Source organism: Phocoena phocoena, chromosome 20 (assembly GCF_963924675.1).
Source record: "Phocoena phocoena chromosome 20, mPhoPho1.1, whole genome shotgun sequence".
In the NCBI taxonomy this organism is placed as follows: Eukaryota; Metazoa; Chordata; class Mammalia; order Artiodactyla; family Phocoenidae; genus Phocoena; species Phocoena phocoena.
Window position 1 is genome coordinate 10,613,329 of NC_089238.1, and position 14,120 is coordinate 10,627,448.

The 14,120-nt window shown below is 41.3% G+C and overlaps 1 protein-coding gene across 1 annotated transcript; it reads right to left on the reverse strand.

Moving 5' to 3' along the window:
* Positions 1 to 1,888: 1,888 nt before the first annotated feature.
* Positions 1,889 to 9,181, reverse strand: LOC136140993 (zinc finger protein 226-like). Its single transcript, XM_065899126.1, has 3 exons — positions 9,161 to 9,181; positions 7,395 to 7,521; positions 1,889 to 4,077 (listed from the first exon to the last, which is right to left on the reverse strand). Exons 1-3 carry the CDS (start codon positions 9,173 to 9,175, stop codon positions 1,889 to 1,891), a joined length of 2,331 nt encoding a protein of 776 aa, XP_065755198.1. The 5' UTR covers positions 9,176 to 9,181.
* Positions 9,182 to 14,120: the final 4,939 nt, after the last annotated feature.

Sequence of the window (14,120 nt, forward strand, 5' to 3'; positions counted from 1 at the left end):
ATCTTTGAATAACCATATAAATTTTTTCTTTTTATAACTGATTTCTAGAAGTCTATTCCTTAATTTTGTTCATATATATATACCTCATGACGACAGGATTTTTTACTGAGGGATTAATATGTTCTTAGTAATTTTTAATATATTTTACTACCTATGTTACTATAAAAATAACAGTATTTTATTGGAAAATTGATGCTCAATGAAAAATTTTCAATATGCAAGTTAAATGTGGAAAAAATCCCCGAAAATCTTTCCACTGTTTATATAAGGGTGAATATCCCTTTACAGATGATAGGATGCATTAACACACACACATACGTGTTTGATTAAGGTATGTGATGTACCTAAAATACATTAAACTGTTACATGCTTCTGTCATTAAGTTTATGCCATCATTTTAACAGATCTGTTATTACGTAAGTATCTTAAAATACAAAGAAATTCCTATTGAATATTTCACTTTTACAAAATTTAGTAACACTGACGTGCTACTCACCTTTTCTATTTGAATTTCCTAATTATAAGGTCCTATTCTATGATTTCTATATCAAAGGGACGCACGTTCTATATTTTGATATGTACTCACCAACTTCACTTTGAAAATCAATTTTTCAATCCACCACTAGGAAAAAGTGTGCACATCAGTCACTGAATAAATGTTTGATGAAATTACCAAATTTCAACAAATAATTTTTATCTCAGGCCAGAGAGGAGTAAGGAGATACAGAACTTGACAAAAGTAATATACTTCAAACAGCCTCTTTTCTCTACTTAAGAAGTCTTGATGAAAGTAATGCTAAAACCCTTGGGAGACAATCACATCAAAACCTAGATGGAAATGTGGTGAATAAGAAACCAACGATCATTTCATTTACTAAGAAATGTTTGTCCTCTATCACTGTCATTAGTAACTCTTTCTGACACTTAAACCTCTGCCTTGACATTCTTGATAAAAGGGTCAACAGTATGTTTTCTGTATTGCAAGATGAACAATCCATTTTCAGTAAGTCTATACTGTCACAAAAGATAACTGAATTTGTACTGTAAAAAATTAACAGAATATTAGACAAAATCCAAGATAAGATCCAACTAGAAGCGAGGCTGAGGGGAGACAAATGGAGCTAATCGTAACAGGATGATGCCACATTCATATTACAAATTGCAATACTGAGTGGTTTTCTAACACTTCAACTTTTTGTCTCCCTGAATTACTTTTAAGGCCACATTTAGGTTAACTGCTCTGAATACAAATTTTTATGAAATTCTGGAGGGGATTGCAACATAATTTTTTTTTTTTTTTTTTTTTTGCGGTACGCCGGCCTCTCACTGTTGTGGCCTCTCCCGTTGCGGAGCGCAGGCTCAGCGGCCATGGCTCACGGGCCCAGCCGCTCCGCGGCATGTGGGATCTTCCCGGACCGGGGCACGAACCCGTGTCCCCTGCATTGGCAGGCGGACTCTCAACCACTGCGCCACCAGGGAAGCCCCGCAACATAATTTTCAAAAAGTTTTCCCTCATTAATTGGACAAATATCGAGCACCTACGAAGTAGATGACAATGTTCAGACTGTAGATTCAGAACAAACATCTCTGCATTCGTGGAGTTTATGTTGTAATGGGCATAAATTTTGGCACGTCCATCATACTTTTTTTGTACAAGGCCTGCTAAAACTCATACTAAGGCTTCTCCCCTAATATTTAATAGAGGTCAAAGTTCAAACTTACTACACCATTTACCAGGGTTCTCTGCTGTGTGGCCTCCTGACTACTGGGACATGTTGAGCTATGGTTGAAACACTGACTTTAGTGAAACAAATGATTTTTTCTTTTGAACTTGATGACTGGAAGAATTCACATGACACCTGGGTTGTTCTTTTTGTTTTTTTTTTAATCATTTTATGGAAATTTTTTCGTGTGTGGGCTCTCTGATGGTCTTACCACTCCTGTCACTTTTATAGGATTTATCAGCAGCATGGATTCTGTGATGAATTGTTAGATTGGAGCGCCAACTGAAGCTCTTACCACAGGTCTCACACGTGTAAGGCTTCTCCCCTGTGTGCACTCTCTGATGAGACTGTAGCTGTGAAGACCGACTGAAGACCTTACTGCATCTGTCACATCTGTACGGCTTCTCTCCAGTATGGACACTCTGATGAAGCTGAAGACTTGAGGCCTGACTGAAGTGCTTCCCACACTCCCCACACTTATATGGTTTCTCTCCTGTGTGGACTCTCTGATGCATGTCGAGGTTCAGGCTCCACTTGAAACCCTTCCCACACTCCTCACATTTGTATGGCTTTTCTCCAGTATGGACTTTTTGATGGGCTTGAAGGTGTGAACTCCGACCGAAGCTCTTCCCACACTCTTCACATTTGAATGGTTTTTCTCCACTGTGGACTCTCTGATGGGCCAGAAGATTTGAGGCCTGTCTGAAGACTTTCCCACACTCCTCACAATTATACGGTTTCTCTCCGGTGTGGATTCTGCAATGAATTTTAAGATCTGCTCTACGACTGAATCCCTTCCCACACTCTTCACATTTGTATGGTTTCTCACCAGTATGGATCAACTTGTGGATCTGAAGTCGTGAACTCTGATTGAAGCCCTGCCCACACTCCTCACACCTGTAAGGTTTCTCTACACTGTGGGCCTTCTGATGGATTTGAAGATATGAACTCTGACTGAAGCCCTTCCCACATACCTCACATTTATAGGGCTTCTCCCCTGTGTGGACAACCAGATGAACTTGGTAATGGGAGTTCCTCCTGAAGCTCTTCCCACACTCGTTACATTTGTATGGTTTCTCTCCTGTATGGACTCTTTGATGTGCCTGAAGGTTTGAACTCAGAGTAAAGCCTTTACCACACACATTACATATGTATGATTTCTCTCCAGTGTGGACTCCCTGATGGGCCTGAAGACTTGAAGGCCGACTAAAGCCTTTCCCACATTCCTCACATTTGTAGGGTTTTTCTCCTGTGTGGACTCTCTGATGAATGTATAGATTTGAGCTACAAATGAAGCCCTTCCCACACTCCTCACATTTGTATGGTTTCTCTCCCGTATGGACTCTCTGATGGGACTGAAGGTGTGAATTCCGACTGAAGCTCTTATCACACGTGTCACATTTGAAAGGTTTCTCCCCAGTGTGGACTCTCTGATGGTCCTGAAGGTGAGAGGCCTGACTGAAGGCCCTCCCACACTCCTCACAATTGTAAGGTTTCTCTCCCGTGTGGACTTTACAATGAATAGTAAGTGCTGACCTACGACTGAAGCCTTTCCCACATTCCCCACATTTGAACGGTTTCTCTACAGTGTGGACTTTCTGAGGAGTCTGCAGCTGTGGGCTCTGACTGAACTCCTTGCCACACTCATCACACTCACTGTGTTTTCCTCCCACGTGAACTCTCTGATGAATATGAAGAACCGAGCCGTAACGGAAGCCTTTTCCACACTCACTGCACATATGAGACTTCTCTTTCGAGTGTAATCGCTGGTGAAGATCAAAGGTGGAGAGATCGGTGAAAGTTTCTTTACATTCATTACACTGGTAAGGTTTTTGTCCTGTGTGAATCATAGTATTCTGATCCAGTGTTGAAACCCTCATGCTATCTTTTCTATAATCACTGTAGCCATAAGATTTTTGATCCTTGTGTACTCCGTGAGCATCAAGGTGATGTGAAATCCAGCTGATGGTGTCAACATCCTCTTTACACTGACACAGTTTATTTTTCATGGAAATTTGCTGGTGTCTATTCTGATAATTCTGTGACTCAGTCAATGAAGTTTTCCTCCAAGAATCTTGGGCTCTCAAAGTGGCAAACCTTGGATTTCCAGTATTACTGGGATCACCTGCTTTATCATTTAATATATGGTTCTCATCTTCAGAAATTTGAATAGAGAGTCCTGCCCCAATCTGGCAGGGGGAATCAACTTGTTTGTGGAACTGACAACTATTTATCATGGAGTCTTGGCATCTGGTTAAGTCATTTGCAATTTGTTGCCAGATTTGCCGGCAGGAAAGCTCTTCACGTGATCCTCTGTCTTGAACGGCCCTCAACTCACTTTGATTGTTTTCTTCTATAAGGACAGAGAATTCAGAGATGTGGACACGTGAAAGCTTTGTTCAAAGGTTCAAGATTTTACACTTAAGACACAGTATGAGACTTTAATGAACCTCAGGATGGTTCAGCTTATCTTTCACATGACAAATGAAGTTCTCTCGTTTATATACTAACAGAAACCAAGAGATGGTCCATTAAACTCCTAAATACTTAGCATTAATGAAACCCATTTAAAACCAAATGACTACCATCTGACATACTATTTAAATCATCTTTCAAAAATTACATGTCATTCCTACCACAATACAGTATCAATGAAGACAAGCATTTTGCTGTGCTCACAGCTTTAACAGTGCCTGGCAGTTAGTCAGGGCTCAAGAAATGCATGCACAGGTGAACTCAGTTTGATTTCTAGGATTCTCTAAAATTCTGAATCCCAGGTTAAGTTTGAACCAAGTGAGAGAAGCGAAAGAGCTTTTGCAAGTCAGGTATCAGATACAGGAAAAGGACTAGAAAGTACAGTTTTGCTTAAGTTGAAAGGCTGCACCAGAGGTGGCAGTACACCAAGGGGGTTAGTGCTGAGGAAAATATGAAAGGTGCTAAAAATCGGGACTTCCTCGGTGGCGCAGTGGTTAATAATCTGCCTGCCAGTGCAGGGGACACAGTTTCGAGCCCTGGTCCGGAAAGATCCCACATGCCACGGAGCAACTAAGCCCGTGAGCCACAACTACTGAGCCTGCACTCTAGAGCCCGTGAGCCACAACTACTGAGTCCGTGTGCCACAACTACTGAAGCCCACATGCCTAGAGCCCGTGCTCTGCAATAAGGAAGCCACTGCAATGAGAAGCCTGCGCACCACAACAAAGAGCTGCTCCCACTCGCCACAACTAGAGAAAAGCCCATGTGCAGCAACGAAGACCCAATGCAACCAAAAATAAATTAATTAATTTTTAAAAAAGGTTATAAGAATCAGTGGGGGTAAAAAAAAGCATGAAGACCTATGCACTGGATCCTTCTGAGGCATTTGTGCTGCCTAATACGTTCCCACACTCCCCCTGCCAAGTAGAAGTCAAAATTTAGAGGCTAGGGAAGAATGCTGTCTCTTTAAAAACAGCATGGAAAATTTTTGGACACAGATACATAGGTCTTTAACAAGAATGAGTTCCAAAGTGAAGAATGGGGTTTATGAGTGAGCTGGGAATAAATTCCATAGCTTGTGAGAAGTATTGAGAAGAAACAGACTAGAAACTATTAAAGAATGATCAAAGCACTCAAGGTGACATTATCTAAAATGCCTTCTACAAGATACATACAAATGCACACACACACACACACACACAGAAAATATTTGTAGAGCTAACAAAGATCGATTTCTTATTAGTGAGGTGGGCTTTGGAGGAAGCAAATGGGACGCATCGGGGCAAATCTTTTAAGGGAAAGGCTAACTCACCAGCTGGCTGTTTTCTGAGACCTGTTCTCCCCTGGTATAAAGGATAAGGAAATAGAATTTTCTTTCCTTCTATGGGAGAGCTACCTAAGAAGTAGACATAAGAATCCTCATTCAAAACAGTATTTCCTCCCCAAATGAATATGCTCTGCTACTAAGAGCTCAAGGAAAGTCACAGGGAAAGCATTTTACTCAGTTTGGTTATAATTACAGGTTCTATACATGTTTTTTGTGCAAGTTGATGAGGGCCAACTTGTACAGAAAGGCAAACACACACATACACACATCATGGGCACCTGAGAAGTTAGAATTAGGCTAGGAATTCATTTGAAGACAAAACAACATTTGGCAATATCCCTTATTCACTCGGATTTGTTCACCGCCTACTAGCTATTTTCATGGAAGGCTAATTTCTCTATCCATTAACTCATTCGTTTATTCAAGAAATATTTAAGAGTCCCTGTCATGTACCAAGACTATGCTAAGCACTGAGGCTAGTGAGCAATAAACATAACAGACCAAATTCCTCCTCCACTCCTGGATTACCCTCCAGTGGAAGAAAGAGAGGTGAGAAACAGGTGAACAAAAATGTACATGAGTGAAACGCTTAGAGACAAAACAAAACAGGGCAGAGAGAGTAAGAAAGAGAGGACTGTATTTTTCATAGGGTGGTCAGAGGACAGCCCTCTCATCATCTTTAAGGTGACTGACTGAAAGAAGTAAAGAGGCCTAAAAGATTACAGGTGAAAGAGTATTCCAGGCAGAGAGAAGGACAAGGAAAACATTCTGTGGAGGAGCATCCTTTGCAGGTCTGGAAAAGACAGGGTAAGAGGGAGGAGAGGTGGTGTATTCAGGGAGGTGGTGGGGAATGAACAACAACCCACAGAAGACTCTAGAAGCCACTTTAATTGGTTTTTATTCTAAGTAAAAGAAGCCACAAGAGAATTTTGAAACAAGAACATAACCTGACTTAAAGTTACAAAAGATCACTTTGCCACTTAAAGAACAAACTGTGGGAGGAGAAGGGTGGGAACAGGTGACCAGTACAAAGACTATGCAATAATCCTGGAAAGAGATTTCCAACTGGGACCAGGTGATGGACAGCACAGGGCTGGTGAGAAGCAAAACAGATAGCGAGCTAACCACAAGAACTCACAACTGCTTGGTTCTTACCTAAATTTCTATCTGCGTTGCTGAATTCATCAACCAAAGCCTCTCTTCTCTTTCTATATGTTTTGTATCTCATCTGAAGAATGAGAACATGCAAAGTCACAAGTTAACATGAACGGGCTAGAGCTAGTTTACTAGAAATTTGAGTTCCAACTGCATATTCAAGATATTGAAAGCCGTGCTTTTCAAACTTTGTATCATGACCCATTGAAGAAACAGCATTTATTTCACAACCTAGATACACATGTAGAAGTATACATTACTACAACGAACCTTGAATGACCTATTTCTAACCAATGTCTATTTTCATGAAATCTCTTCCCACTGGCTCTCACACCACTCATGCCATTGCCCACAGTTTTTGCTGCAATGTGTTGTACTCTTCCTAAGAAACTCTGATATTTTCTATACTATTTTATTTCATTAAAAAATCACACGTAGGGCTCAATAAATTGGCTTTATAATCCACTAATGGCAGGGAGGGAAATCTGAAAAAGAATACACAAGGTACAACAACATACTGTCGATTTACAGTTCTTTTACAAAATAAATGAAAAGGACCTGAAACACACTGTTTAGAAAGACCAAAGACATCCTCTCGTGTCCCACAGGAATTGTAAAAGTCAGGTCCCCAAACTCAGGGAACCATCTCAAAAGGCCCAAAGCCTTGAAACACCAAGGTCACAAAGACACTCGCAGAGAAAGGCTGTCCTCACCCACTGAGACCAGGTTCCGGAAGTTTTCCACCATCACATCCTGGTACAGCTTCCTCTGGGCCGAGTCCAACAGCCCCAGCTCCTCCTCTGTGAAGGCCACGGCCACGTCCTTGAAAGTCACCGCCTCCTACGACAAACAACACCACCTCAATCTTATACCCAGTGGCCAGTGGAAGAGGGGCAGCCCCGAGGAGAGGAGGAGGGTGGGAAGTTGCTCCGGCTCCTGTGCGGTGTGCAGACTCCCCAGCACCCCCTCCTTCCATCCTGCCAATGCCACACACTGACTTTCCTCAGCCTCACCAGACGTGCGGCTATGAAACAGAAAGCTTTGTGTATTTACCTGGGGCTCTCAGACAACTCATAAGTAAACTCCCTAGAATTCTAACCACTGGATCCTGAACTAAAAAGCTTTCACTTTTTAATAATTATTGCCAAGCGCCCCAGAAACAGTTACCAATTTAGTCCCAGCAGTATTTGATGGCACCTGCTTTCTCACTGAGGTGGGAACCAGCTGAGAAGGAGTGTTATAGGTGGAAATTAACCAAAAGGCCATGCCAGGTCTCTGAATGAAAACTCTCTTTCCCCGTTTCTGTCTTTTGCTTGAATGCAATACTCTGACTCCAGACCCTTGGTTTTCTGGGTGAGTCTGAGTTGGTTCCTCCTTTTTTCACAACCGCTATTCTTTATATTTAAAACAAAGGTGAAACCAAGCACCTCTTTATACAATTGTTCTGAGGTGTCTATGCAGTGACAAGTGCTTTAAGTACCACTGGACTTTTTAAACTAAGGCCATGTATTACTCTGATTAGAAAAAAAAATAAGATGGAAAAAGAAACAAACCAGTAAATAAAATACACAAAGGGTCTGACTCAAACATGAGGAAGACTGAATCTAACTCTGGTCATGAGAAAACTTCTAACAATACGTTATTTTTTCTGCGTGAAGCAGCAGTTTGATCCTGCTGTGCTGTGCTGTATTTGGATATTCTACCAAAAAATATCCAAGGCACCACATATAAAACATACCTCTTCAATTCTGAATACCTAAACCTAGTATGTTAAGGGCAAAAAGAGGCAATATTCTTCAGAACAGATATTTTGGTAAAAAGGTTAAATCAGGAACACTGTCACTGTAGTGTTCCTAAAACAGTAAAAATCTTTAAATGTCTGTGAATAAAGAATAGTTTAAAAAATAGGTGTATAAGTTTGTGGGAACATGATAAAGCAATTAAAAGTGAATGTTAGCTAGTATTAAATGAAAAAAACAATTTAAAACTGTATCTATGTTATAAATACACAGCTATGAATACATATGATGAGGAGATTACAGAAATATAAAAGCAGCTAATTTGTAAGCAGGTAAGCAGTAAAGTGGAAGATGTCCTTCATTTCCCTTAATTTTTCTTTTACTTGTGAAATAAAAAAATGATGAAATAAAACAAAAATTAAAACCGAAACCAATTAAATGTAACAGAAATTTTTTAAAAAGCACACATGGCATACTCAGGTCCTCATATGCTTAGACTCTCCTTGAAAGAGAAAAATCCATATGGAACTATACCTAATATTTTGTAATAACCTATAAGAGAAAAGAATCTGAAAATATATGTATATATATATGTAACTGAATCACTTTGCTGTACACCTGAAATTAACACAACATTGTAAATCAACTATACTCCAATCAAAAAAAAAAGAGGAAAACCTGTGTCCAGTCTGAGTACAAAAATGGCGTTTTTAACAGCAAGAAAGGCAAGCTCTACTCACCTGGAATGTGCTCATTTTCTCTCTCCTTCTGGGGAAGTGCAGAGTCCTAGCAAGACAGACAGGGAAAGAAGAAAGAAGTCAATGGAAACTGGTTAAAAAAAAAAAAGTCACTAACCCACGTGGTGCTCATTGTGAATTACCAAGGCTCCCAGTCCTCGGGGTGGCTACAGCTGATTATGCTTGATGAGCAGAGCCCCACACGGATACCAGATGCCCCCGTGACCCCTCTCAGTGGCTGTGTGAGGAATGACCTGCCCATCCACACACAGTGGCCCCCTCACAGTGTGCCTGCAGCTTCCACAGTGGTCATTCTTATTCTGGGTATGGTGTAAACAGAGACCATGTAAGTAAGAGTAGGTTTTGGAGTCAATATGCATGGGTTGTGATCAGGCTACGCCATTCACTAGCAGTGTCATCCTGGGCAAGTTATTAACATCTCTTCGCCTCAGTTCTGTCATCTGCAGGTGGGGGAGAACAATGGCATCCACCTCGTGAGATCGTTGAAAGGTAGAAAGCTCTGAGAATACCATCGTCAGGGTTTCTTATTTCTTAGCAACTGCGGTGAAGCAGATGATATTTTAGTTAGAAATTATCCTTAGAGATGTGATTTCTACCAGCAGAACACTGTCAGACATGTGGAGGTCACAGTCGTTGCCCTGTTATGTGAGAGTCTTTAGACTTCTGAAAAGCTCTGCTTGTCTTCCTAAAGATTTTGTTACTGCAACAACAATATTTAAATTGACGTGGACAACTTTTTACAAAAGGTATAAAAATACGTTGTTTCTTTTTAAACAGGAAGTACCGTTTTGACAATTATGCACAGAGGTAAAGAGAACTAATAAAAGCCAGGATTCTGCAACAACAATAAAAAATAGTTTGACAGTCCATACCTAATTCAAATTAACAGAGACAGGAATCTGAATTGTAATTATATCATAATAAATATAGGAAAGTTTAAGAAATAAATGGGAGTTTAACAAATAAGTGGATAAGAATCAAGTGGATAAGACTCCACATTCTCAATGCAGGGGGCCGGGGTTCGATCTAGTACAAAAGATGGCAATGATTCCACTCCCCAAAGCCTGGGAGAGATATATCTTCACAACTTCTAATGACCTGCATTTTGACTCTACACTTGCTAGCTGTCTTCTGCTCAATTCAGGATTTTGAAAGGGGCCCTGACAGTTGACAATAACTAGTGGGGGAATAAAATCATTGGACTAAGTAGGGCTTTGGTGAATCCAGCTCAGTTTTATCTGTGACACCCAGCAGGGTCAACTTGCTCGGCCTCAGTTTCCAGAAAAGACCCTCTTGGGCTTCTCGAATTTTCACGTGCATGTGAATTACTGCGGGATCTTGTTGGAACGCAGCCTCCTGGGCCCCCTATGCAGAAATTATAAATCAGAAGGTCTTGAATGGGGCTCAAGGCTGGATTTCTATCCAAGTGACGCCAGTGCCGCTGGTTTGTGGACCACAATTTGAGTAGCACTGCAGTGTAACATCAGTCCCACACAAAACAGCCTCCACTACACAGAAACATACACAAGGAGTAACCAGACAAAAAGGCACTAAAACATTAACAACTGTTATCTTTACAACCTAAAGTTATAGATAATTAAAATTTTTCTTTATGTATTTATCCGCATTTTTCCATAATGATTATACTATTTCTATGATATACATATTATTTGAAATAAAATAAATGACCCAGTTGAGAAAACTATCTTAAAAACTCATAAAATAGGGCTTCCCTGGTGGCGCAGTGGTTGAGAGTCCGCCTGCCGATGCAGGGGACACGGGTTCGTGCCCCGGCCCAGGAAGATCCCACATGCCGCAGAGCGGCTAGGTCCAGTGAGCCATGGCCGCTGAGCCTGCGCATCTGGAGCCTGGGCGTCCGGAGCCTGTGCTCCGCAACAGGAGAGGCCACAACAGTGAGAGGCCCGCATACCACAAAAAAAAAACCTCATAAAATAGCCTAAATCTTGCTCTCAAGGTCCCAACCTACTTTCATGATATGATTCTAGCCAGTACCCTATGCTCAAAGAGAATATACCAAAGGGATTAGCAAACTCAGGTGCTGGACTCAAACTGCCTGGGTCCCAACCCCAGCTCTGCCTCCTACCATCTGGGGGAGGATGGGCCAACAGGGTTGTGTTCCCTGCCCCCATCTCCTCATCGTTAAAGTAGAGAAAACAGCAGTACCAATTCACAGAGCCACTGCCTGATGGAAATGTGTTCATTTGCATAAAGCTTTTAGAATGGAAATTAGTGACCAAGGCTCAGTTATAATCGTTACCCACGTCCCACACGTTCTACAATTTATATGAACATCATAAGTAGAAGAATGCCAAGTCCTACTCACGTAGGGCTCTGTTGCCTCTTCCTCCGTGCAGTGCTTTTTGAGAAGTCAGGGCTGGAGAAGGAAAGGAGACTGTGAAATACCAGGGCTGTGTTTCCATCCCCAATAATTCATACCGCAGCCCCTTCCGCCCCCGTACCAGCTAGAAGTCCTCTCCTTCCAAAACAAGCCAGGAGTCCAGGACAATTCAGCTTCCTGGGCTCACAGAATCCCGCTGCGAAATGGGTGCCTCCCTTATTAGAGTAGTATTAATAACAACAATGTATCAGGTAGTTGTAGACCTTTTACTTGTGCTATCTCGTTTTTTCTCACAACAGTATATTAAGAAAGCATTCCTTTTTTCCCCCTTTTACCGAACAGCAACGGAGGCACAGAGGAGTAAAGCAACTCACCCAATGTGCTCGTATGAAGTGGTAGGGCTAGCTCATACGTGGGGGACGGGGTCAGGTAAGGGGTGAAGAAAACCGGGGAGACCCTCAAACCCCAGGAGGCACGACCTGAGCCCACCCCATCCCGAGTACGTTACCAAACGCAAAGAAGCTCCGCCCGGGGGACGTATATCACCACTCTAGGCCCTCAAACCTCCGCTTTTAGCCGCTCCTCCTCTTTCTCCACAAATGAAAGGTCTGGAAAGGTTGGCCCCAGGCGCATGTCGAGGAAGCTTGAATGGGTCGTGAAGAGCCGACCTGAAACACCATAATCAGGCAAAAGATGGCTGCTACGTTGTCCTCCTGGGGCGGAAGTGCCTGCGACTAACCCGGAGCTCCTGGACCACATTTCCCAGAATTCCGCGGGGAAACGTTTACAGCGAGGCGTTACTGTAGCTGCAGTATATGGGACTACACGAGTTTACGAGCTCTGGACTACATGTCCCAGAATGCAAGGGTGGGTGCGGGTGTGTCTACCGGCACGAGCTCTGGACTACATGTCCCACAAGGGGTGTGTGTGTGTGTGTGTGTGTGTGTGTGTGTGTGTGTGTGTGTGTGTGTGTGTGTGTGTGTGTGTGTGTGTGTGTGTGTGTGTGTGTGTGTGTGTGTGTGTGTGTGTGTGTGTGTGTGTGTGTGTGTACACGTCTACTGTGTCGGCCTCAGAAGAGTGTAGATTCTGTTCATTGAAAGGCGTACAAGCTCAGTAGAATTTTGGACGTCTTCAAGAGGCTAAGCGACATAAAGGCATTACCAGCTACAGAGGCTTCCTGGTAAACCCCAAAGAGCTTCACCATTGGAATAAGGGGAGAAGGAAGCTGGGCTTTCTTTGGCAGGGACTGAAGCCAAACGCCAAAACACCTCATTCCCTGAAATTGTGTAAAGGTGAACGTGTTTTGTTAGTATCTTACAACCCGTGCAGAAGCAAGTGAAAATCCTTTCTAGAGACAGACATCAACATCCTAGGTCTCAAGTTATTTCTGTAATTATAAAATCTGTGACATTGATATTTGACCAAGTGAACTTTAAGGAGGAAAAAAAAGCATTACTTGACATACGGAGGGACACTTCACAGTCATAAAAGTTTCAAGTTATCAGAAACTAATAACTTCAGCTCATACTTTATAAAGCAAAAATTGACAGAACCATGAAGAGAAACATTCAAATTCATAATTGGATCTGGAGATTTTAACACATATATAGAGGGAAATGTTGAGCCTCAAAAGCATATATTAAAGTAGAAAGGAAGTTGAAAATTGATTCAGAAAACATCCATCTCAGGAAGTTAATAAATGAATAATAAAACTGAAGAAGGCAGATGGAAAAAAATAAGATCAGATTAATGAAATACAAAACAAAATAAAGTAGATCTCACACACACCCACAAAAACAAAAATTAAACAAAAAACGAAACAAAAAAGATCATCCATGGTATAAACAAAGATTTTTCCAAAAATTTGTTCCAAATTCTTTCAGGAAAATATCCTCCAAGAACTATTCCTGACTTAAGCCAACATAGCACACAGGATTTCTTTCCACTACAAGTAAATTGAAATCTTGGATATAGAATGATGAAATATGGTAACATGATTAAAAGTTTTATTCACCTCCTGTTCCCTATGGCACCCTCCACTCCCTTCTCTACCCCGTAAGCTACCATTCTAATTTGTTTGATGTGTTTTCTTTTGGGTGTGTTCTTGTGCAAAATGTGCACTTGTGTATATTTTCAATTTATATAAATAATATTGTGTCATAAAATTCATTCTGGTGTTTATTTCCTTCATTCAGGAGTATATTTTTAAGATTCACCCATCCATCTAATTTGTTTCGTAGAATTCCATTTTCTGCACCCACATTTTACCTGTACTCTTCCAACTGCCACACCAATAACAATAAAATAAACATCTTCTTACATTTCTGTTTATAGACGTATCTGAGAATTTCTTTGGAATACATACCCGAGTGAAATTATTTCATAGCAAATGTGTATACTTTAATAATATAGCCAGATTGACCTCCTGAATGGCTACACCAAGTCCAGATTACCAAGAGTTGCACGTCAGGTTTTTGTGCAACCACTTACCTTCATTTGGACGACTCATCACCCTGTTTTGCTAGTGTATTAAATGTATAGTAGTATCTTTAGTTAAATTTCTCTGATTTCAAATAAGTTTGA